This window comes from Hydractinia symbiolongicarpus, chromosome 15, assembly GCF_029227915.1.
Source record: "Hydractinia symbiolongicarpus strain clone_291-10 chromosome 15, HSymV2.1, whole genome shotgun sequence".
Classification (NCBI taxonomy): Eukaryota; Metazoa; Cnidaria; class Hydrozoa; order Anthoathecata; family Hydractiniidae; genus Hydractinia; species Hydractinia symbiolongicarpus.
In genome coordinates this window covers 6,832,151-6,855,140 of record NC_079889.1, presented here as the reverse complement: position 1 = coordinate 6,855,140, position 22,990 = coordinate 6,832,151, and the positions used below count along the sequence as shown (strand labels likewise).

The window sequence follows — 22,990 nt, the reverse complement described above, 5'->3', positions numbered from 1 at the left end:
ACACAAAGTATGAGAAATACAACAAGGCATTACACCGATTAGTGCTTTTAAATGCCGGCGCGGGCACCCTAACCATTGCCTCTGGTATTGGTTCAATAGTAACGGGCGCTACCCTTATTGGAATCCCCGTTTCTGTCGGATTGGGTGGTGTGGCCCTATCTGGCTCTATTTCCACCGGCATTATCGCGGCTTTGATTAAAAAATATCAGAGCAAACTTGACAAAGTCATGAAATTATATGATGTTGCGACATCTGCTATCGCTGTGTTTGAAAACTCCTTCTCACGGGCGCTGAATAATGATGACATTAGTCACATTGAATTTCAAACCCTGTGTGGTATATACTACGAAGCTCTGGACAAGATGACGAAAACCGACAGAAAGATGGAGAGCGAAACGCGCAACCAGTTTGAAAAAAGTCTAATGGCCGAGGTTCAAAGCCTCAGAAAGACAGTAAATCAGGAACAAAGTTAGTGATGTGTGCATGTACGCCGCTCGCATATTTCGTGTGCTATTTGAAAAATTAATATTTGAAAGTAAGGCGGTTTGTGACATTATGTGGCACGATCGTCCCCCAAGACTGAGCCATAGCGGCCCTATCTGCCGACCGCCCCACGCGATCTCCGGCACAATCATCTTTACCAGAAACAGGTAAAGATACTGTTTGTCATTGTCATGACTTCGTCCCCCCTTTTTCACCAACCTTGCACATAATCAGGAGGTAATTCTGTATCTTCAGGTATTAACATCAATTCCTCTTTTACAAAAGCCCGTCTGGGTCCGTCTTGAACATAGTACATTACACGGTTACCAGGTTGCGCTATTACCTCACGCAATCTATATGTGTTTTTCGACCATATTCTATCGGTTGCCCGTCTCCGCCCATCATCATGCTCTTCACCAGGTTGTAGTAGATATCTATACAGGCCATCTTTAGGTAATTCTACTTCAGGTGGATAATTCTCTTGATTAACCAAAGGCACCTCTTTCATTATAATAGCATCTTTTGGTTTCATACCAATCATCTGCGTCTTTGTATCGTTTAGCCTATCAATCAGTTTATACAGATGCTTAACCCATGTAGATGATACCTTTTCCGAATCATTCAGTTCTTGAGCATCTTGTATTTTGAATAAATTTTCCGCAAGTATCTTGTTCAACGCCTCAACAAAAGCTGTGTGCGTATGCTTATATTTTGTAGTCGCCCTTTTAATTTCAACCTTATGCTTCTCCAACAGCTTTGTCACATCTGCTTTGAATTCTAAACCGTTATCACATTGGAAAGTTTTCGGATAAGTTAATGGTCCTGCCTTGTAGATGTCCTCAATCATAGCGGCAACCTCTTTGGCTTTCTTACTCCTCAAAGGTCGGGCTACTTTGTATCTGGAAGCAGCATCGATTCCCGACAAAATGTACTTATATTTATTACCATACAGTATGTCACCGGACATGTACAATAAATCGAATTGATGTAAATCATTAGGGGTGGTAACTTCATAATGTGGTCTTTCAACATGTTTTGGAGCGGGTAAATATACTTGCCAAAATGCTTGTTTTGATAGCCACTTCTTAATCTCCTTTGGCTTGAAACCGAATCCTCTTAAATTCTGAACAGCCTTTTGTCCTTTCCATAAATTTTGAGGTTGATAGTAAGTCTCTTGAAGTTTAGAGTTTGACATGTTTTATTTATGCACACCTTTATTTATCTCCTTTTTGTTATGATGTGGTACGATAAAAGTGCTTAAAGTTTTTATATTTATATTTATATTATTATTAATATTAATATGTCAGACATGAATACCACACCAGATTACAAATTGATGAAACTGAGAGAGTTGAGAGAGGTTGCTAAAGCCCGTGGAATTAAGTATATTGCGGGGATGAAAAAATCCAAATTGGTTGAGGTGATTGAGAAGAATGATCTCGACCCATCCTACACCATCGATCTGGATACTAAGAAGGAACGGTACGGATACTGTTCAAGGTGGAGGTCGAACAACAGGGAGGCATATCTAAAATCTCAAAAACGTTATAACGACAAGAGATCCAAGTGATTGGACATTTTTTGTTACTCATACGGGTAACAAATGTGGACCCTCGAGGTGCTGGTGGGTGGGTACCCATGGTGTATCGATGTATGTATCACAAAGCGTGTTTTTACTACAATTTAGCATGGTGGTTGCCCCACAAACGAGGACACTCATGACACTCCGACAAGATTTATAAAAAAAGGGTTAAAGATTTTGTAATCGTATATCATACACAAGCATGACTTCGAGAAATACGGTTGTTGAATTATTGACACCCACTACAGTGTCAGCACCGGTTAGACCGGGACCCGCCAGACCAGTACCAGCGCCGAGACCCTCGAGACCTGCCAGACCAATACCGATGCCTAGACCAGTACCAGACCCGGGATACAAATCTCTAGAGGCGTTTCTAGGATCTGGTGGATCTATACCCGTACCAGCACCGAGACCGGCACCGAGACCCTTGAGATCCGGTACGGACATGGATATGTTTGAGCAGGAAGAAATGGCTAAAACTAGACCCCAGGTGAAAAGCAAGTTGATTGAATGGAGAGACTGGTTGATAAATCATGTACCTAAGGCTATTAGGGATAAAACAACAAAAGCTTTCAAAACCATGAAGGATAAGATCATGGGTTTGTATAAAAAGGACAGTGGAGAGGAAGAGGTGAAAGAGGAGGAAGAGGTGAAAGAGGAAAATCCATATACACCTATTGAGGAAGCGTTTGACCGTTCATACAAACGTTTCAAGATAAACTCGGATGGTGGGAAGAATGTCAAGTTTTTTCTAAAAAAGGTCGAGCATGTCGTCAAGAGGTTGATGAGTGACGTGCTCGGGCAGAAGAAGTCGCTGAAGACTCAGTCGACCCTGTGGGTGAAATGGGTAAAGGAGGACGCCAGCTCGACCGATGCCCCGTGTGTACATGTCGATAAAGCTTTCAATAGCTATATGGAGATACTGCACGCCCACGATGACATTTCTGATGTTTTCGATCGGATGTGTAATAAAATAATTGAGCAGATTGAGAACCCTGCTCTACCCGCCAGCGGATTCACAATCGAAAGGATCCTACATATGCATGTAGACTTTCACAAACTAAAATTAACTAGAGGTAGATCTTACTTGCCGCTACCCAAGAATTTCAGTGGTAAGTTCTCCGTGATCAATCCCAAAAATGAAGATGATGAATGCTTCAAATGGGCCGTTTTAGCTGCCTTATATCATGATAAGATTGATAATCATCCTGAACGAATATCAAACCTTAAGAAGTTTGAAGACAAGTGCAATTGGGATGGTCTATCTTTCCCAATGGCACTAAACAAGATAGATTTGTTTGAGAGAAGGAACCCTGATATCGCTGTGCATGTTTTGACAAAAGATGACATAGAGGGTGTCTATATGTGTCGAAAGTCGAAGCATCTTGACCGGGATGAGACGGTTGTTTTGTTTTTACTGTGTGAAGGGGATAAGAGGCATTATATCGCTGTTAAGAACCTGAGCGGTGTCCTGAGCAAGGCCAACTCAAAGCATGAACATAAAGAGCATTATTGCTTGAATTGTCTCTCCGGTTTTCCAAGCGAACAGAAAAGGGATGAGCACTTTGAGTATTGCAAGGATAATGATGCTGCTAAGGTTCAACTCCCTAAAGAGGGTAGCACCTTAACCTTCACTGATGGTAAGTTTCAGCTCAAGGTTCCATTCATCATTTATGCCGATTTCGAAGCTTTTACACAAGAATTGCCCGAGGATGAGAGAAAAGGCGGATCATCAACCGAGAAAGTTGGTAAACATGTCCCAACCGGATTCTGTTGTTATAGTAAATATGCTCATGGTGAAGTTCCCAACCCTCTTAATCTTTACCGTGATGAGGACTGTGTTCCTCGCTTTGTGGATCATGTGGTTTCCGAGGCTGAAAGGTTATATAACATGTTTCCTCAGAAGGAAATGGATCCACTGACGGATGAGGAGCGTGACGGTTTCAATAGATCCGAGGTTTGCCACATTTGTATGAAGGAATTTGATGGTGATGATGACATCAAGGTTAGGGATCACTGTCATTTCACTGGTAAGTTTCGCGGATCCGCCCATCAGGAATGTAATCTGCGTTACAAGGTTCCTAATTATATTCCGGTTGTATTCCACAATCTGAGCGGATATGATGCGCATTTATTCATTAAGGAGCTTGCAAGGAAGTACGGAGAGGATGGTATGGGTGTAATCGCAGAGAATAAGGAGAAATATATCTCTTTCTCGACCGATGTTAAGGTTGGTGAATATATTAACAAAAATGGTGAAACTAAGGACAAAAAGATAAAGCTAAGATTCATAGATTCGTTTAGATTTATGTCAAGCGGCTTGAACAATCTTAGTGCGAATCTCGCGGGTGTTAACAACATGAGATGTGATGAGTGTAACTCTGGCTGCTCGTTTGAATATATTGATGAAAACTATATTGCTCACGGAAAATGTGGTGAATGTGATGTCGGTTGCAATAAAAATCTTGATAAGCAGAGTTTACTTGAAAAGTTCCGTAATATGCACACGGGAAACGATGAGCAGTTCAGGTTGCTGTTGAGAAAAGGTGTATACCCATATGAGTATGTTAACTCATTCGATAGGTTTAATAAAACTGAGCTCCCGTCAAAGGATGACTTTTATAGCGAGCTTAACATGAGTCACATCAGTGATGCTGACTATGAGCATGCTCAGAAGGTTTGGAAAGCCTTTGATATTAAGGATCTAGGTGAATATCATGACATCTATCTCAATACAGATGTTCTATTGCTCGCCGGTGTGTTTGAGACATTCAGAGAGACGTGTTTGAGATACTACAAACTAGATCCAGCGCATTTTTACACAACTCCTGGATTAACTTGGCAAGCATGTCTGAAAAAGACCGGGGTTAGTCTAGATCTATTGTCTGATATTGAGATGGTCACGTTCATTGAAAGCGGTATTAGGGGTGGATTGTGTCAGGCTGTCCACCGCTACGCCAAGGCCAACAATCCATATATGGGCGATATGTATAATACTTCGGAAGATACAACCTATCTGCAGTATCTTGATGCTAACAATCTGTATGGATGGGCCATGATACAGAAGATGCCCACCGGAGGGTTTGAGTGGGTTAATGACGTTAGTAAATTGCCCGAACCCGTACCGGCACCCTCGAGATCCGGTACTAGCCAACACGACATGGATTTGTTTGAAGAGCAAGAAATGATTAAAACCAGACCTATTGTGAAAAGCAAGTTGATTGAATGGAGAGACTGGTTGATAAATCATGTACCTAAGGCTATTAAGGATAAAACAACAAAAGCTTTCAAAACCATGAAGGATAAGATCATGGGTTTTTATAAAAAGGACAGTGGAGAGGAAGAGGTGAAAGAGGAGGAAGAGGTGAAAGAGGAAAATCCATATACTCCTAGAAAAGTTGTTCACGATCCTGTAACCAACACTTTTAATCGTGTGGTAAACTCTCCTAGGACGGGGAAGATAATGGTTTCCGATTTCACATCCGAACTTATTTCAAAATTAGCCGATGAAGATGGTGATAGGGGGTACTTCCTTGAGGTTGATGTTAGTTACCCACGGGAACTTAATGATTCTCATAACGACCTTCCTTTCATGCCCGAGAGGAAGGTTATCAATGGGGTCGAGAAGCTGACACCATGTCTTTCGGACAAGACAAACTACATCATCCATATCCGTGCGCTTGATCAGGCGTTGAAGCATGGTCTTGTTCTTGATAAGGTTCATAGAGTCTTGAGATTTAATCAGAGTGCGTGGTTGAAGTCGTACATAGATTTTAACACTGATTTGCGTACTAAATCAACTAATGACTTTGAGAAGGACTTTTTCAAGCTTATGAACAATTCGTTCTTTGGTAAGACAATGGAGAATCAGCGTAAACACAAGGATATACGCTTGGCTACGAAGAAGGAACAGTATGAGAAGCTGGTGATGAAACCAAACTTCAAGGGTAGCACATGGTTCTCGGAAGCACTGATGGGTATAGAGATGTCCAAGATCAAGATCAAAATGAATAAGCCGATATACATGGGACTGGCAATTCTCGACATGTCCAAGATGATTATGTACGAGTTTCACTATGATTACATGAAACCGAAATATGGTGATGACGTGAAGCTGTGTTACATGGATACTGATTCATTCGTATACCACATCAAAACCAACGACTTTTACAGAGATATCGCCGATAATGTGTCTGCGAGATTTGACACATCGGGGTATGATAAGGAAGATGGTAGACCTCTACCATTAGGTTTGAATAAAAAGATCATTGGGCTGATGAAGGACGAGTTAGGTGGTAAGGTGATGGCTGAGTTTGTAGCCCTAAGAGCTAAGACCTATGCATACAAACAACTATGTGGTAAGGAGGATAAGAGGTGTAAGGGGGTGAAGAAATGTGTGGTAAGGGAGACCATAGGTTTCGCTGATTATAAGAGATGCCTGTTTGAGGGTGAGAACATTTACAGAACCCAAATGACATTTCGATCTATTAAGCACGATGTTCACACAATAAAAACAAATAAACTGGCGCTCAATGCCGATGATGATAAACGCATAATTTTGGAAGATGGTATTACCACACTGGCAAGAGGACATTATAGACACATATCACTATAATTTGGAGACACGGCAGGGGAGGGTGGGGAGGGACCCATGGGACGGGGAGGGGGTGGGAGGGGGTTTTGGACAGATATCGTTGATTTGACGTGGATGATCCATAATTTAACGTAAAGTGGTAAAGTGCTCATGGATTTTATGGACTCTTTTATCGTTGATTTAACGTGGATGATCTATAATTTGACGTGGAATGGTACGGAATATTAATCGCTAAGGGGTGGTATGGGCCTTTTTTACGTTGATTTAACGGATATGCACGCTTATTTGACATGATTGTCCTAGGATCGGCCTTTTCCTATCTTTGTTTCGCCTAATGTATCGGTGCTGTTAACGGTACGTACATGAAAATCAAAAAGGCCAACATATTATGCCAGCAGAAAGGGTAATTTTACATCAAACTAGTCTGTTGCCCGTGGAAAAATCCACGGGTTCGCCCGTCCTTTTTTACCGCATTGCGTGCGTCTCGCTACTTGAGCAGCTAAGCTACCATTTTACGTGACAGACAGACAGACGTATACGGGTATAATAATGTAGATTGTAAATTCTACCTTAAATGAATTGTTTAGAGATGGAACTATCCAAAAATGCGAAAGAACCATTGTCGAAGGGGAGTCTGCAGTACCAGTTTTCATGTTAGGAGACCCAGCATATCCTTTACTACTATTTTTAATGATGAAATTTTCGAAAGGGGGAAGAACTCTAGCGAACGTTTTTTTTTGGTCAACGTTTATCCTCAGCAAGAATAGCTGTCGAGTGCGCATTTGGGCGATTAAAAGCTCGGTTTGGCTGTTTAAGGAGAGAAATGGACATAAATCTTAAGGACTTTCTGTTGTAATTCATTCCTGTTTTTTTCTACTACATAACTTTTGTGAAATTAGACAAGAGGTAGTTAATCCAAATGATGTGCTAGTTGCTCAAAACTACGATGCTGAATTTTAGCCTTTATCAAATCAATGATAACAATGGCGGGTGGTTAAAAAATCAGAATTATCTTTGTTAAATATTTTGAAAAAGTAACAACAAAAATACAACTTGTAAGGTAATATGTTATAATGTCACTGAAAGTTGAAATAGGTGCGTTCGTTGATTTTTGCTTTTCTCTGGGAAGGGTCACCATATACTGCGGAACTGACTGATGATGGCAGCTGGGGGGGGGGGGGGGGGGTTAAAAGAGGGTCGATATTGTTGGGGGACACTCCCACTGATTTATTTTTCTTCAGGTACTCAAACATGTATTTTGTGACAAGAGTATCAAAGTTTTCCGCACCGCCTTTTGATACAAGCAACCCAAGGTTTGTTTTAAAACAGAAGTCAATAAAAATTATCTGCTGACTCAGCAATTTAAAAAATTAAACAAAGTTTAAACGGCTAATAAAAGGTTACTGATACCTTCACATGAAGAAGTTATTATTACGTGTGGATTTTGCAAGCAATTTATTTTAAGGTATTCATTAAAGTCCCATACTAAAAGAGGAAGAACGAGTCATAACATTGCTGAAATCATTGAAGAATCAAAATAAAATTTCCCGAAGTTTGTACAATAAGCTGAAGCCTATTGGCAGTCAACCACCAGTTCCAGTACGACCCAGTCCTATCAATGCCAGGCTCTGCCTATTTTAATATTGCAAACCAAGTAGCTGAATGGCTTTCTGTAGTAGATGAATGCAAAACAAACTATTCTACGAAAAGCATTGCGGATAGTTTAAAGACCATAAAGAGGGTGAACAGCTTATTAGTTTTGACGTAACATCTCTGTATACAAATGTACCTGTATATGAAGCCATCGAAGAGTGCACAGTTATTATACTCTAGTTGATAAAATAACTTTCACAAAATTGCTCAAGATTTGTAGCTGTAACGTTATTATGTTAACAAACGATGGTTACTACCGCTAAGTTGATGGTTTAGCGATGGGAGCCCCTCCTCGCGCAAACGGCTGGATGCACAAATTTGATAAGATCGTAAAAGGTGATGCTAGTCTATTTGCAAGATATATGAATGATTATTTGAGAAATATAAAGATGAACCAGATTGAAAACGTGTTACAGAATATCAACAATCTTCATCCATCATTAAAATTTACGGTTGGAAATGAAAGAAACGTTGAATTGCCGTTCTTAGATATGTTAATTACCGTAAACAAAATGGATTGCTTGAGTCAACTTGGTATAGCAAAAAGACGGACACAGGTTTATTAATGAACTTCCATGCCTGGTGACAGGAATGGTACATCGGATAATTAGAGCTTGTAGTACATGGTCATATATAAACGAAAGTTTAGAGAAAGCTAAAAAGATATTACATGGTTAAGAAAGTTGAAAACTGTTCTTCCTTCCCTGAAACAACCAGTTGATAAGGCCTTTAAAAGTGGTGTGGTCTATGAAATTTGTTGCGATGTAATTCGCGCTATGTCAGTGGCATCTTATCACCCTCATAAAGGAGCATTCAAGAGTTTCCAGTCCGGTGGGCTTACATTTTAATAGCTGCGAATGTATACTATCAATGGAAAAGTTAAAATTTTATCGACCTTGAAGTCTCAACGGCACTTATTGATTTTGGAAGCTCTTTTTATAAATGACATTAAACCATCGTTAAATACAAAAGACGAGTTTAAAAGTCACACTCTTTTGATAAAATTTTAATATCATTTTAATATTTTTTAGTATAGTGAACGTATGTTGTAGATACTTTTGTTTTAATCTGTATTAACTATTATTTTAGATTTTACCTGATGACAACTATAAAAGTCGAAATATATCGTTATTGATAAAAATTGTTGGTCACTTTACCAAAAAATATTCATTAAAGCTCTCACACATTTTTCTATCAAGAGAGCTTCTAACAATTTTAGCAGATCTTTTGTAAGTTTGGTGCTTGATGGAACGAACACGTTGAACACCTATGATTCGTGCGTTTTGCGTTCCGTTGAGGGTAGCTCTGGAGACTTATCTTTTGTGTGTTCAACATTTTGATTACCTCTTTTGCCACACCAGCGTTTAATTAAGACATTTTATTGTTTCACGCACGTGCCGATTCATTTCTTCTCTAGCGTATAATTAAAGGGAGTTAAAAAAACATTTCATGAATAGTAAATGTTTTAATCAATTTTATGTTATTATATATAACTTAATGTCTACGTTGATTATTGCCAACTTACGCTTTTAGTCTCTGGAATAGCTCACAAGACTATCAGGTCTTTATTAGACTGCAAAAGGCCATATTACAGCATTTATAGGACTGCGAACGTAGTTAAGAGTGTTCTAAGGCAACGGCGCTAATGATAACGACTCGGGACGTTGTAGCGCATTGAGACTGGAACGACTAGTACAATGGTAACCTGCGCAGGCAGCTGAAACCGCGTGACTTACGTCTGCGGCCATTATTGGACTGCAAAAGGCCATATTACGGCCTTTATAAGACTGTGCACGTACTTAAGAGTTTTGTAAGGCCACAGCGCCAAGGAAAACCTCTTGGAACGTTGTAGTGCATTGAGACTGTAAGGAATAGTCCAATGGTAACCTGCGCAGGCAGGTGAAAACACGTGATTTAATTGTGAAGCCTTTATTAGACTGCAAAAGGCCATATTACAGCCATTATAGGACTGTGCACGTAGTTAAGAGTGTTGTAAGGCCATGGCGCTAAGGAAAATCTCTTGGAACGTTGTAGTGCATTGAGACTGGATGGAATAGTACAATGGTAACCTGCGCAGGCAGATGGAAACACGTGATCTACGTGTGAGGCCTTTACTAGACTGCAAAAGGCCTGTGCACGTAGTTAAGAGTGTTCTAAGGCCACAGCGCTAAGGAGAACCACTTGGGACGTTGTAGCGCAGTGAGACTGGATGGAATAGTACAATGGTAACCTGCACAGGCAGATGGAACCACGTGATTTACGTGTGAGGCCTTTATTAGACTGCAAAAGGCCATATTACAGCCTTTAATGGACTGTGCACGTAGTTAAGAGTGTTCTAAGGCCACAGCGCTAAGGAGAACCACTTGGGACGTTGTAGCGCATTGAGACTGGAAGGAATAGTCCAATGGTAACCTGCGCAGGCAGGTGAAAACACGTGATTTAATTGTGAAGCCTTTATTAGACTGCAAAAGGCCATATTACAGCCATTATAGGACTGTGCACGTAGTTAAGAGTGTTGTAAGGCCATGGCGCTAAGGAAAATCTCTTGGAACGTTGTAGTGCATTGAGACTGGATGGAATAGTACAATGGTAACCTGCGCAGGCAGATGGAAACACGTGATCTACGTGTGAGGCCTTTATTAGACTGCAAAAGGCCATATTACAGCCTTTATAGGACTGTGCACGTAGTTAAGAGTGTTCTAAGACAACGGCGCTAATGAAAACGACTGGGGACGTTGTAGCGCATTGAGACTGGAACGACTAGTACAATGGTAACCTGCGCAGGCAGCTGAAACCGCGTGATTTACGTCTGCGGCCTTTATTGGACTGCAAAAGGCCATATTACGGCCTTTATAGGACCGTGCACGTAGTTAAGAGTTTTGTAAGGCCACAGCGCCAAGGAAAACCTCTTGGAACGTTGTAGTGCATTGAGACTGTAAGGAATAGTCCAACGGCAACCTGCGCAGGAAGGCGAAACCACGTGATTTATTTGTGAAGCCTTTATTAGACTGCAAAAGGCCATATTACGGCCTTTATAGGACTGTGCACGTAGTTAAGAGTTTTGTAAGGCCACAGCGCCAAGGAAAACCTCTTGGAACGTTGTAGTGCATTGAGACTGTAAGGAATAGTCCAACGGTAACCTGCGCAGGAAGGTGAAACCACGTGATTTATTTGTGAAGCCTTTATTAGACTGCAAAAGGCCATATTACAGCCTTTAATGGACTGTGCACGTAGTTAAGAGTGTTCTAAGGCCACAGCGCTAAGGAGAACCACTTGGGACGTTGTAGCGCATTGAGACTGGAAGGAATAGTCCAATGGTAACCTGCACCGGCAGATGGAACCACGTGATTTACGTGTAAGGCCTTTATTAGACTGCAAAAGGCCATATTACAGCCTTTATAGGACTGTGCACATAGTTAAGAGCGTTCTAAGGCCACAGCGCTAAGGAGAACCACTTGGAACGTTGTAGCGCATTGAGACTGGGAAGAATAGTCCAATGGTAACCTGCGCAGGCAGATGGAGGCACGTGATTTACGTGTGAGGCCTTTATTAGACTGCAAAAAAGGCCATATTACAGCCTTTATAGGACTGGGCACGTAGTTAAGAGCGTTCTAAGTCGACGGCGCTAGTGAAAATGACTTGGGACGTTGTAGAGCATTGAGACTGGAACAACTAGTCCAATGGTAACCTGCGCAGGCAGATGGAACCACGTGATCTGCGTGTGAGGCCTTTATTAGACTGCAAAATGCCATATTACAGCCTTTATAGGACTGTGCACGTAGTTAAGAGTGTTGTAAGGCCATGGCGCTAAGGAAAATGACTTGGGACGTTATAGCGCATTGAGACGGGAAAAAATAGTACAATGGTAACCTGCGCAGGCAGGTGGAACCACGTGATCTACGTGTGAGGCCTTTATTAGACTGCAAAAGGCCATATAACAGCCTTTATAGGACTGTGCACGTAGTTAAGCGGGTTCTAAGGCAACGGCGCTAATGAAAACGACTTGGGACGTTGTAGCGCATTGAGACTGTAAGGAATAGTCCAACGGTAACCTGCGCAGGAAGGTGAAACCACGTGATTTATTTGTGAAGCCTTTATTAGACTGCAAAAGGCCATATTACGGCCTTTATAGGACTGTGCAAGTAGTTAAAAGTTTTGTAAGGCCACAGCGCTAAGGAAAACCTCTTGGAACGTTGTAGTGCATTGAGACTGTAAGGAATAGTCCAACGGTAACCTGCGCAGGAAGGTGAAACCACGTGATTTATTTGTGAAGCCTTTATTAGACTGCAAAAGGCCTTATTACAGCCTTTAATGGACTGTGCACGTAGTTAAGAGTGTTCTAAGGTCACAGCGCTAAGGAGAACCACTTGGGACGTTGTAGCGCATTGAGACTGGAAGGAATAGTCCAATGGTAACCTGCACCGGCAGATGGAACCACGTGATTTACGTGTGAGGCCTTTATTAGACTGCAAAAGGCCATATTACAGCCTTTATAGGACTGTGCACATAGTTAAGAGCGCTCTAAGGCCACAGCGCTAAGGAGAACCACTTGGAACGTTGTAGCGCAATGAAACTGGGAAGAATAGTCCAATGGTAACCTGCGCAGGCAGATGGAGGCACGTGATTTACGTGTGAGGCCTTTATTAGACTGCAAAAAAGGCCATATTACAGCCTTTAAAGGACTGGGCACGTAGTTAAGAGGGTTCTAAGTTGACGGCGCTAGTGAAAATGACTTGGGACGTTGTAGAGCATTGAGACTGGAACAACTAGTCCAATGGTAACCTGCGCAGGCAGATGGAACCACGTGATCTACGTGTGAGGCCTTTATTAGACTGCAAAATGCCATATTACAGCCTTTATAGGACTGTGCACGTAGTTAAGAGTGTTGTAAGGCCATGGCGCTAAGGAAAATGACTTGGGACGTTGTAGCGCATTGAGACGGGAAAAAATAGTACAATGGTAACCTGCGCAGGCAGATACAACCACGTGATCTACGTGTGAGGCCTTTATTAGACTGCAAAAGGCCATATTACAGCCTTTATAGGACTGTGCACGTAGTTAAGCGCGTTCTAAGTCGTCGGCGCTAATGAAAATGACTTGGGACGTTGTAGCGCATTGAGATTGGAACAACTAGTCCAATGGTAACCTGCGCAGGCAGATGGAACCACGTGATCTACGTGTGAGTCCTTTATTAGACTGCAAAATGCCATATTACAGCCTTTATAGGACTGTGAAGGTAGTTAAGAGTGTACTAATGGAACGGCGCTAATGAAAACGACTTGGGACGTTGTAGCGCATTGAGATTGGAACGATTAGTCCAATGGTAACCTGCGCAGGCAGCTGAAACCGCGTGATTTACGTCTGCGGCCTTTGTTGGACTGCAAAAGGCCATATTGCGGCCTTTATAGGACTGTGCACGTAGTTAAGAGTGTTGTAAGGCCATGGCGCTAAGGAAAACCTCTTTGAACGCTGTAGTACATTGAGACTGGAAGAAATAGTACAATGGTAACCTGCGCAGGCAGATGGAACCACGTGATTTACGTGTGAGGCCTTTATAAGACTGCAAAAGGCCATATTACAGCCTTTATAGGACTGTGCACATAGTCAAGAGCGTTCTAAGGCCACAGCGCTAAGGAGAACCACTTGGAACGTTGTAGCGCATTGAGACTGGAACAACTAGTCCAATGCTAACCTGCGCAGGCAGGTGAAACCACGTGATTTACGTCTGCAGCCTTTATTGGACTGCAAAAGGCCATATTACAGCCTTTATAGGACTGTGCACGTAGTTAAGAGTGTTGTAAGGCCATGGCGCTTAGGAAAACCTCTTGGAACGTTGTAGCGCGTTGAGACTGGAAGGAATAGTCCAATGGTAAGCTGTGCAGGCAGCTGAAACCGCGTGATTTACGTCTGCGACCTTTATTAGACTGCAAAATGCCATATTACAGCCTTTATAGGACTGTGCACGTAGTTAAGAGCGTTCTAAGGCCACAGCGCTAAGGAGAACCACTTGGAACGTTGTACCGCATTGAGACTGGAAGGAATAGTCCAATGGTAACCTGCGCAGGCAGATGGAGCCACGTGATTTACTTTTGAGACCTTTATTAGACTGCAAAAGGCCATATTACAGCCTTTATAGAACTGTGCACGTACTTAAGAGCGTTCTAAGGCGACCGCGCTAATGAAAATGACTTGGGACGTTGTAGCGCATTGAGACTGGAACAACTAGTCCAATGCTAACCTGCACAGGCAGGTGAAACCACGTGATTTACGTCTGCAGCCTTTATTGGACTGCAAAAGGCCATATTACAGCCTTTATAGGACTGTGCACGTAGTTAAGAGTGTTGTAAGGCCATGGCGCTTAGGAAAGCCTCTTGGAACGTTGTAGCGCATTGAGACTGGAAGGAATAGTCCAATGGTAAGCTGCGCAGGCAGATGGAACCACCTGATTTACGTGTGAGGCCTTTATTAGACTGCAAAAGGCCATATTACAGCCATGGTAAGCTGCGCAGGCAGCTGATACCGCGTGATTTACGTCTCCGGCCTTTATTAGACTGAAAAAGGCCATATTGCGGCCTTTATAGGACTGTGCACGTAGTTAAGAGTGTTGTAAGTCCATGGCGCTAAGAAAAACCTCTTTGAACGTTGTAGTGCATTGAGACTGGAAGAAATAGTACAATGGTAACCTGCGCAGGCAGATGGAACCAAGTGATCTACATTTGAGGCCTTTATTAGACTGCAAAAGGCCATATTACAGCCTTTATAGGATTGTGCACGTAGTTAAGAGCGTTGTAAGGCGATGGCGCTGATGAAAATGACTTAGGACGTTGTAGCGCATTGAGACTGGAAGGAATAGTCCAATGGTAAGCTGCGCAGGCAAATGGAACCACGTGATCTACGTGTGAGGCCTTTATTAGACTGCAAAAGGCCATATTACAGCCTTTATAGGATTGTGCACGTAGTTAAGAGCGTTCTAAGGCGATGGCGCTGATGAAAATGACTTAGGACGTTGTAGCGCATTGAGACTGGAACGACTAGTACAATGGTAACCTGCGCAGGCAGCTGAAACCGCGTGATTTACGTCTACGGCCTTTATTGGACTGCAAAAGGCCATATTACGGCCTTTATAGGACTGTGCACGTAGTTAAGAGTGTTGTAAGGCCACAGCGCCAAGGAAAACCTCTTGGAACGTTGTAGTGCATTGAGAATGTAAGGAATAGTCCAACGGTAACCTGCGCAGGCAGGTGAAACCACGTGATTTATTTGTGAAGCCTTTATTAGACTGCAAAAGGCCGTATTACAGCCTTTATAGGACTGTGCACGTAAATAAGAGTGTTGTAAGGCCACAGCGCCAAGGAAAATCTCTTGGATCGTTGTAGCGCATTGAGACTGTAAGGAATAGTACAATGGTAACCTGCGCAGACAGATGGAACCACGTGATCTACGTGTGAGGCCTTTATTAGACTGCAAAAGGCCATATTACAGCCTTTATAGGACTGGGAACGTAGTTAAGAGTGTTCTAAGGCAACGGCGCTAATGAGAACGACTTGGGACGTTGTAGCGCATTGAGACTGGAACGACTAGTACAATGGTAACCTGCGCAGGCAGCTGAAACCGCATGATTTACGTCTGCGACCTTTATTGGACTGCAAAAGGCCATATTACGGCCTTTATAGGACTGTGCACGTAGTTAAGAGTTTTGTAAGGCCACAGCGCCAAGGAAAACCTCTTGGAACGTTGTAGTGTATTGAGACTGTAAGGAATAGTCCAACGGTAACCTGCGCAGACAGGTGAAACCACGTGATTTATTTGTGAAGCCTTTATTAGACTGCAAAAGGCCTTATTACAGCCTTTAATGGACTGTGCACGTAGTTGAGAGTGTTGTAAGGCCATGGCGCTAAGGAAAATCTCTTGGAACGTTGTAGTGCATTGAGACTGTAAGGAATAGTCCAACGGTAACCTGCGCAGGCAGGTGAAACCACGTGATTTATTTGTGAAGCCTTTATTAGACTGCAAAAGGCCTTATTACAGCCTTTAATGGACTGTGCACGTAGTTGAGAGTGTTGTAAGGCCATGGCGCTAAGGAAAATCTCTTGGAACGTTGTAGTGCATTGAGACTGTAAGGAATAGTCCAACGGTAACCTGCGCAGGCAGGTGAAACCACGTGATTTATATGTGAAGCCTTTATTAGACTGCAAAAGACCTTATTACAGCCTTTAATGGACTGTGCACGTAGTTAAGAGTGTTACAAGGCCACAGCGCTAAGGAGAACCACTTGGGACGTTGTAGCGTATTGAGACTGGAAGGAATAGTCCAATGGTAACCTGCACAGGCAGATGGAACCACGTGATTTACGTGTGATGCCTTTATTAGACTACAAAAGGCCATATTACAGCCGTTATAGGACTGTGCACATAGTTAAGAGCGTTCTAAGGCCACAGCGCTAAGGAGAACCACTTGGAACGTTGTAGCGCATCGAGACTGGAAAGAATAGTCCAATGGTAACCTGCGCAGGCAGATGGAGCCACGTGATTTACGTGTGAGGCCTTTATTAGACTGCAAAAGGCCATATTACAGCCTTTATAGGACTGTGCACGTAGTTAAGAGCGTTCTAAGTCGACGGCGCTAGTGAAAATGACTTGGGACGTTGTAGAGCATTGAGACTGGAACAACTAGTCCAATGGTAACCTGCGCAGGCAGATGGAACCACGTGATCTACGTGTGAGGCCTTTATTAGACTGCAAAAGGCCATATTACGGCCTTTATAGGACTGTGCACGTAGTTAGAAGTGTTGTAAGGCCATGGCGCTAAGGAAAACCTCTTGGAACGTTGTAGTGCAGTGAGACTGGATGGAATAGTACAATGGTAACCTGCGCAGGCAGGTGGAAACACGTGATCTACGTGTGAGGCCTTTATTAGACAGCAAAAGGCCATATTACAGCCATGGTAAGCTGCGCAGGCAGCTGAAACCGCGTGATTTACGTCTACGGCCTTTATTGGACTGCAAAAGGCCATATTACGGCCTTTATAGGACTGTGCACGTAGTTAAGAGTGTTGTAAGGCCACAGCGCCAAGGAAAACCTCTTGGAACGTTGTAGTGCATTGAGAATGTAAGGAATAGTCCGACGGTAACCTGCGCAGGCAGGTGAAACCACGTGATTTATTTGTGAAGCCTTTATTAGACTGCAAAAGGCCATATTACAGCCTTTATAGGACTGTGAACGTAGTTAAGAGTGTTCTAAAGCAACGGCGCCAATGAAAACGACTTGGGACGTTGTAGCGCATTGAGACTGGAACGACTAGTACAATGGTAACCTGCGCAGGCAGCTGAAACCGCGTGATTTACGTCTACGGCCTTTATTAGACTGCAAAAGGCCTTATTGCAGCCTTTAATGGACTGTGCACGTAGTTAAGAGTGTTATAAGGCCACAGCGCTAAGGAGAACCACTTGGGACGTTGTAGCGCATTGAGACTGGAAGGAATAGTCCAATGGTAAGCTGCGCAGGCAGATGGAAACACGTGATCTACGTGTGAGGCCTTTATTAGACTGCAAAAGGCTATATTACAGCCATGGTAAGCTGCGCAGGCAGCTGAAACCGCGTGATTTACGTCTGCGGCCTTTATTAGACTGAAAAAGGCCATATTGCGGCCTTTATAGGACTGTGCACGTAGTTAAGAGTGTTTTAAGGCCACAGCGCCAAGAAAAACCTCTTGGAACGTTGTAGTGCATTGAGACTGTTAGGAATAGTCCAACGGTAACCTGTGCAGGCAGGTGAAACCACGTGATTTATTTGTGAAGCCTTTATTAGACTGCAAAAGGCCATATTACAGCCTTTGATGGACTGTGCACGTAGTTAGGAGTGTTGTAGGGCCATGGCGCTTAGGAAAACCTCTTGGATCGTTGTAGCGCATTGAGACTGGATGGAATAGTACAATGGTAACCTGCGCAGGCAGATGGAAACACGTGATCTACGTGTGAGGCCTTTATTAGACTGCAAAAGGCCATATTGCAGCCTTTATAGGACTGTGAACGTAGTTAAGAGTGTTCTAAAGCAACGGCGCCAATGAAAACGACTTGGGACGTTGTAGCGCATTGAGACTGGAACGACTAGTACAATGGTAACCTGCGCAGGCAGCTGAAACCGCGTGATTTACGTCTACGGCCTTTATTAGACTGCAAAAGGCCTTATTGCAGCCTTTAATGGACTGTGCACGTAGTTAAGAGTGTTATAAGGCCACAGCGCTAAGGAGAACCACTTGGGACGTTGTAGCGCATTGAGACTGGAAGGAATAGTCCAATGGTAAGTTGCGCAGGCAGATGGAAACACGTGATCTACGTGTGAGGCCTTTATTAGACTGCAAAAGGCCATATTACAGCCATGGTAAGCTGCGCAGGCAGCTGAAACCGCGTGATTTACGTCTGCGGCTTTATTAGACTGAAAAAGGCCATATTGCGGCCTTTATAGGACTGTGCACGTAGTTAAGAGTGTTTTAAGGCCACAGCGCCAAGAAAAACCTCTTGGAACGTTGTAGTGCATTGAGACTGTTAGGAATAGTCCAACGGTAACCTGTGCAGGCAGGTGAAACCACGTGATTTATTTGTGAAGCCTTTATTAGACTGCAAAAGGCCATATTACAGCCTTTGATGGACTGTGCACGTAGTTAGGAGTGTTGTAGGGCTATGGCGCTTAGGAAAACCTCTTGGATCGTTGTAGCGCATTGAGACTGGATGGAATAGTACAATGGTAACCTGCGCAGGCAGATGGAAACACGTGATCTACGTGTGAGGCCTTTATTAGACTGCAAAAGGCCATATTGCAGCCTTTATAGGACTGTGAACGTAGTTAAGAGTGTTCTAAAGCAACGGCGCCAATGAAAACGACTTGGGACGTTGTAGCGCATTGAGACTGGAACGACTAGTACAATGGTAACCTGCGCAGGCAGCTGAAACCGCGTGATTTACGTCTACGGCCTTTATTGGTCTGTAAAAGGCCATATTACGGCCTTTATAGGACTGTGCACGTAGTTAAGAGTGTTGTAAGGCCACAGCGCTAAGAAAAACCTCTTGGAACGTTGTAGTGCATTGAAACTGTAAGGAATAGTCCAATGGTAATCTGCGCAGGCAGATGGAGCCACGTGATTTACGTGTGAGGCCTTTATTAGACTGCAAAAGGCCATATTACAGCCTTTATAGGACTGTGCACGTAGTTAAAAGCGTTCTAAGTCGAGGCGCTAGTGAAAATGACTTGGGACGTTGTAGAGCATTGAGACTGGAACAACTAGTCCAATGGTAACCTGCGCAGGCAGATGGAACCACGTGATCTACGTGTGAGGCCTTTATTAGACTGCAAAAGGCCATATTACGGCCTTTATAGGACTGTGCACGTAGTTAGAAGTGTTGTAAGGCCATGGCGCTAAGGAAAATGACTTGGGACGTTGTAGCGCATTGAGACTGGAAGAAATAGTACAATGGTAACCTGTGCAGGCAAATGGAACCACGTGTTCTACGTGTGAGGCCTTTATTAGACTGCAAAAGACCATATTACAGCCATTATAGGACTGTGCACGTAGTTAAGAGTGTTGTAAGGCCATGGCGCTAAGGAAAACATCTTGGAACGTTGTAGTGCAGTGAGACTGGATGGAATAGTACAATGGTAACCTGCGCAGGCAGATGGAAACACGTGATCTACGTGTGAGGCCTTTATTAGACTGCAAAAGGCCATATTACAGCCATGGTAAGCTGCGCAGGCAGCTGAAACCGCGTGATTTACGTCTGCGGCCTTTATTAGACTGAAAAAGGCCATATTGCGGCCTTTATAGGACTGTGCACGTAGTTAAGAGTGTTGTAAGTCCATGGCGCTAAGAAAAACCTCTTTGAACGTTGTAGTGCATTGAGACTGGAAGAAATAGTACAATGGTAACCTGCGCAGGCAGATGGAACCACGTGATCTACGTGTGAGGCCTTTATTAGACTGCAAAAGGCCATATTACAGCCTTTATAGGATTGTGCACGTAGTTAAGAGCGTTCTAAGGCGATGGGGCTGATGAAAATGACTTAGGACGTTGTAGCGCATTGAGACTGGAAGGAATAGTCCAATGGTAAGCTGCGCAGGCAGATGGAACCATAGATCTACGTGTGAGGCCTTTATTAGACTGCAAAAGGCCATATTACAGCCTTTATAGGATTGTGCACGTAGTTAAGAGCGTTCTAAGGCGATGGCGCTGATGAAAATGACTTAGGACGTTGTAGTGCATTGAGACTGGAACGACTAGTACAATGGTAACCTGCGCAGGCAGCTGAAACTGCGTGATTTACGTCTACGGCCTTTATTGGACTGCAAAAGGCCATATTACGGCCTTTATAGGACTGTGCACGTAGTTAAGAGTGTTGTAAGGCCACAGCGCCAAGGAAAACCTCTTGGAACGTTGTAGTGCATTGAGACTGTTAGGAATAGTCCAACGGTAACCTGTGCAGGCAGGTGAAACCACGTGATTTATTTGTGAAGCCTTTATTAGACTGCAAAAGGCCATATTACAGCCTTTGATGGACTGTGCTCGCAGTTAAGAGTGTTGTAGGGCCATGGCGCTTAGGAAAACCTCTTGGATCGTTGTAGCGCATTGAGACTGGATGGAATAGTACAATGGTAACCTGCGCAGGCAGATGGAAACACGTGATCTACGTGTGAGGCCTTTATTAGACTGCAAAAGGCCATATTACAGCCTTTATAGGACTGTGAACGTAGTTAAGAGTGTTCTAAAGCAACGGCGCCAATGAAAACGACTTGGGACGTTGTAGCGCATTGAGACTGGAACGACTAGTACAATGGTAACCTGCGCAGGCAGCTGAAACCGCGTGATTTACGTCTACGGCCTTTATTGGACTGTAAAAGGCCATATTACGGCCTTTATAGGACTGTGCACGTAGTTAAGAGTGTTGTAAGGCCACAGCGCCAAGAAAAAGCTCTTGGAACGTTGTAGTGCATTGAGACTGTACGGAATAGTCCAATGGTAATCTGCGCAGGCAGATGGAGCCACGTGATTTACGTGTGAGGCCTTTATTAGACTGCAAAAGGCCATATTACAGCCTTTATAGGACTGTGCACGTAGTTAAAAGCGTTCTAAGTCGACGGCGCTAGTGAAAATGACTTGGGACGTTGTAGAGCATTGAGACTGGAACAACTAGTCCAATGGTAACCTGCGCAGGCAGATGGAACCACGTGATCTACGTGTGAGGCCTTTATTAGACTGCAAAAGGCCATTTTACGGCCTTTATAGGACTGTGCACGTAGTTAGAAGAGTTGTAAGGCCATGGCGCTAAGGAAAATGACTTAGGACGTTGTAGTGCATTGAGACTGGAAGAAATAGTACAATGGTAACCTGCACAGGCAGATGGAACCACGTGTTCTACGTGTGAGGCCTTTATTAGACTGCAAAAGACCATATTACAGCCATTATAGGACTGTGCACGTAGTTAAGAGTGTTGTAAGTCCATGGCGCTAAGAAAAACCTCTTTGAACGTTGTAGTGCATTGAGACTGGAAGAAATAGTACAATGGTAACCTGCGCAGGCAGATGGAACCACGTGATCTACGTGTGAGGCCTTTATTAGACTGCAAAAGGCCATATTACAGCCTTTATAGGATTGTGCACGTAGTTAAGAGCGTTCTAAGGCGATGGGGCTGATGAAAATGACTTAGGACGTTGTAGCGCATTGAGACTGGAAGGAATAGTCCAATGGTAAGCTGCGCAGGCAGATAGAACCACGTGATCTACGTGTGAGGCCTTTATTAGACTGCAAAAGGCCATATTACAGCCTTTATAGGATTGTGCACGTAGTTAAGAGCGTTCTAAGGCGATGGCGCTGATGAAAATGACTTAGGACGTTGTAGCGCATTGAGACTGGAACGACTAGTACAATGGTAACCTGCGCAGGCAGCTGAAACCGCGTGATTTACGTCTACGGCCTTTATTGGACTGCAAAAGGCCATATTACGGCCTTTATAGGACTGTGCACGTAGTTAAGAGTGTTGTAAGGCCACAGCGCCAAGGAAAACCTCTTGGAACGTTGTAGTGCATTGAGAATGTAAGGAATAGTCCAACGGTAACCTGCGCAGGCAGGTGAAACCACGTGATTTATTTGTGAAGCCTTTATTAGACTGCAAAAGGCCGTATTACAGCCTTTATAGGACTGTGCACGTAGTTAAGAGTGTTGTAAGGCCACAGCGCCAAGGAAAACCTCTTGGAACGTTGTAGTGCATTAAGACTGTAAGGAATAGTACAATGGTAACCTGCGCAGGCAGATGGAAACACGTGATCTACGTGTGAGGCCTTTATTAGACTGCAAAAGGCCATATTACAGCCTTTATAGGACTGTGAACGTAGTTAAGAGTGTTCTAAAGCAACGGCGCCAATGAAAACGACTTGGGACGTTGTAGCGCATTGAGACTGGAACGACTAGTACAATGGTAACCTGCGCAGGCAGCGGAAACCGCGTGATTTACGTCTACGGCCTTTATTGGACTGTAAAAGGCCATATTACGGCGTTTATAGGACTGTGCACGTAGTTAAGAGTGTTGTAAGGCCACAGCGCCAAGAAAAACCTCTTGGAACGTTGTAGTGCATTGAGACTGTTAGGAAAAGTCCAACGGTAACCTGTGCAGGCAGGTGAAACCACGTGATTTA

General features: G+C 43.5%; 1 protein-coding gene across 1 annotated transcript in view; it reads left to right on the top strand.

Moving 5' to 3' along the window:
• Positions 1 to 7,670, top strand: part of LOC130628665 (uncharacterized) — a 117,582-nt gene extending 109,912 nt beyond the window's left edge. The window contains exon 3 of the mRNA XM_057441650.1: positions 6,316 to 7,670. Coding sequence (XP_057297633.1) covers positions 6,316 to 6,680 — 365 coding nt within the window. The 3' untranslated portion in view covers positions 6,681 to 7,670. The remainder of the gene's footprint in view (positions 1 to 6,315) is intronic.
• The last annotated feature ends 15,320 nt before the right edge of the window (positions 7,671 to 22,990 follow it).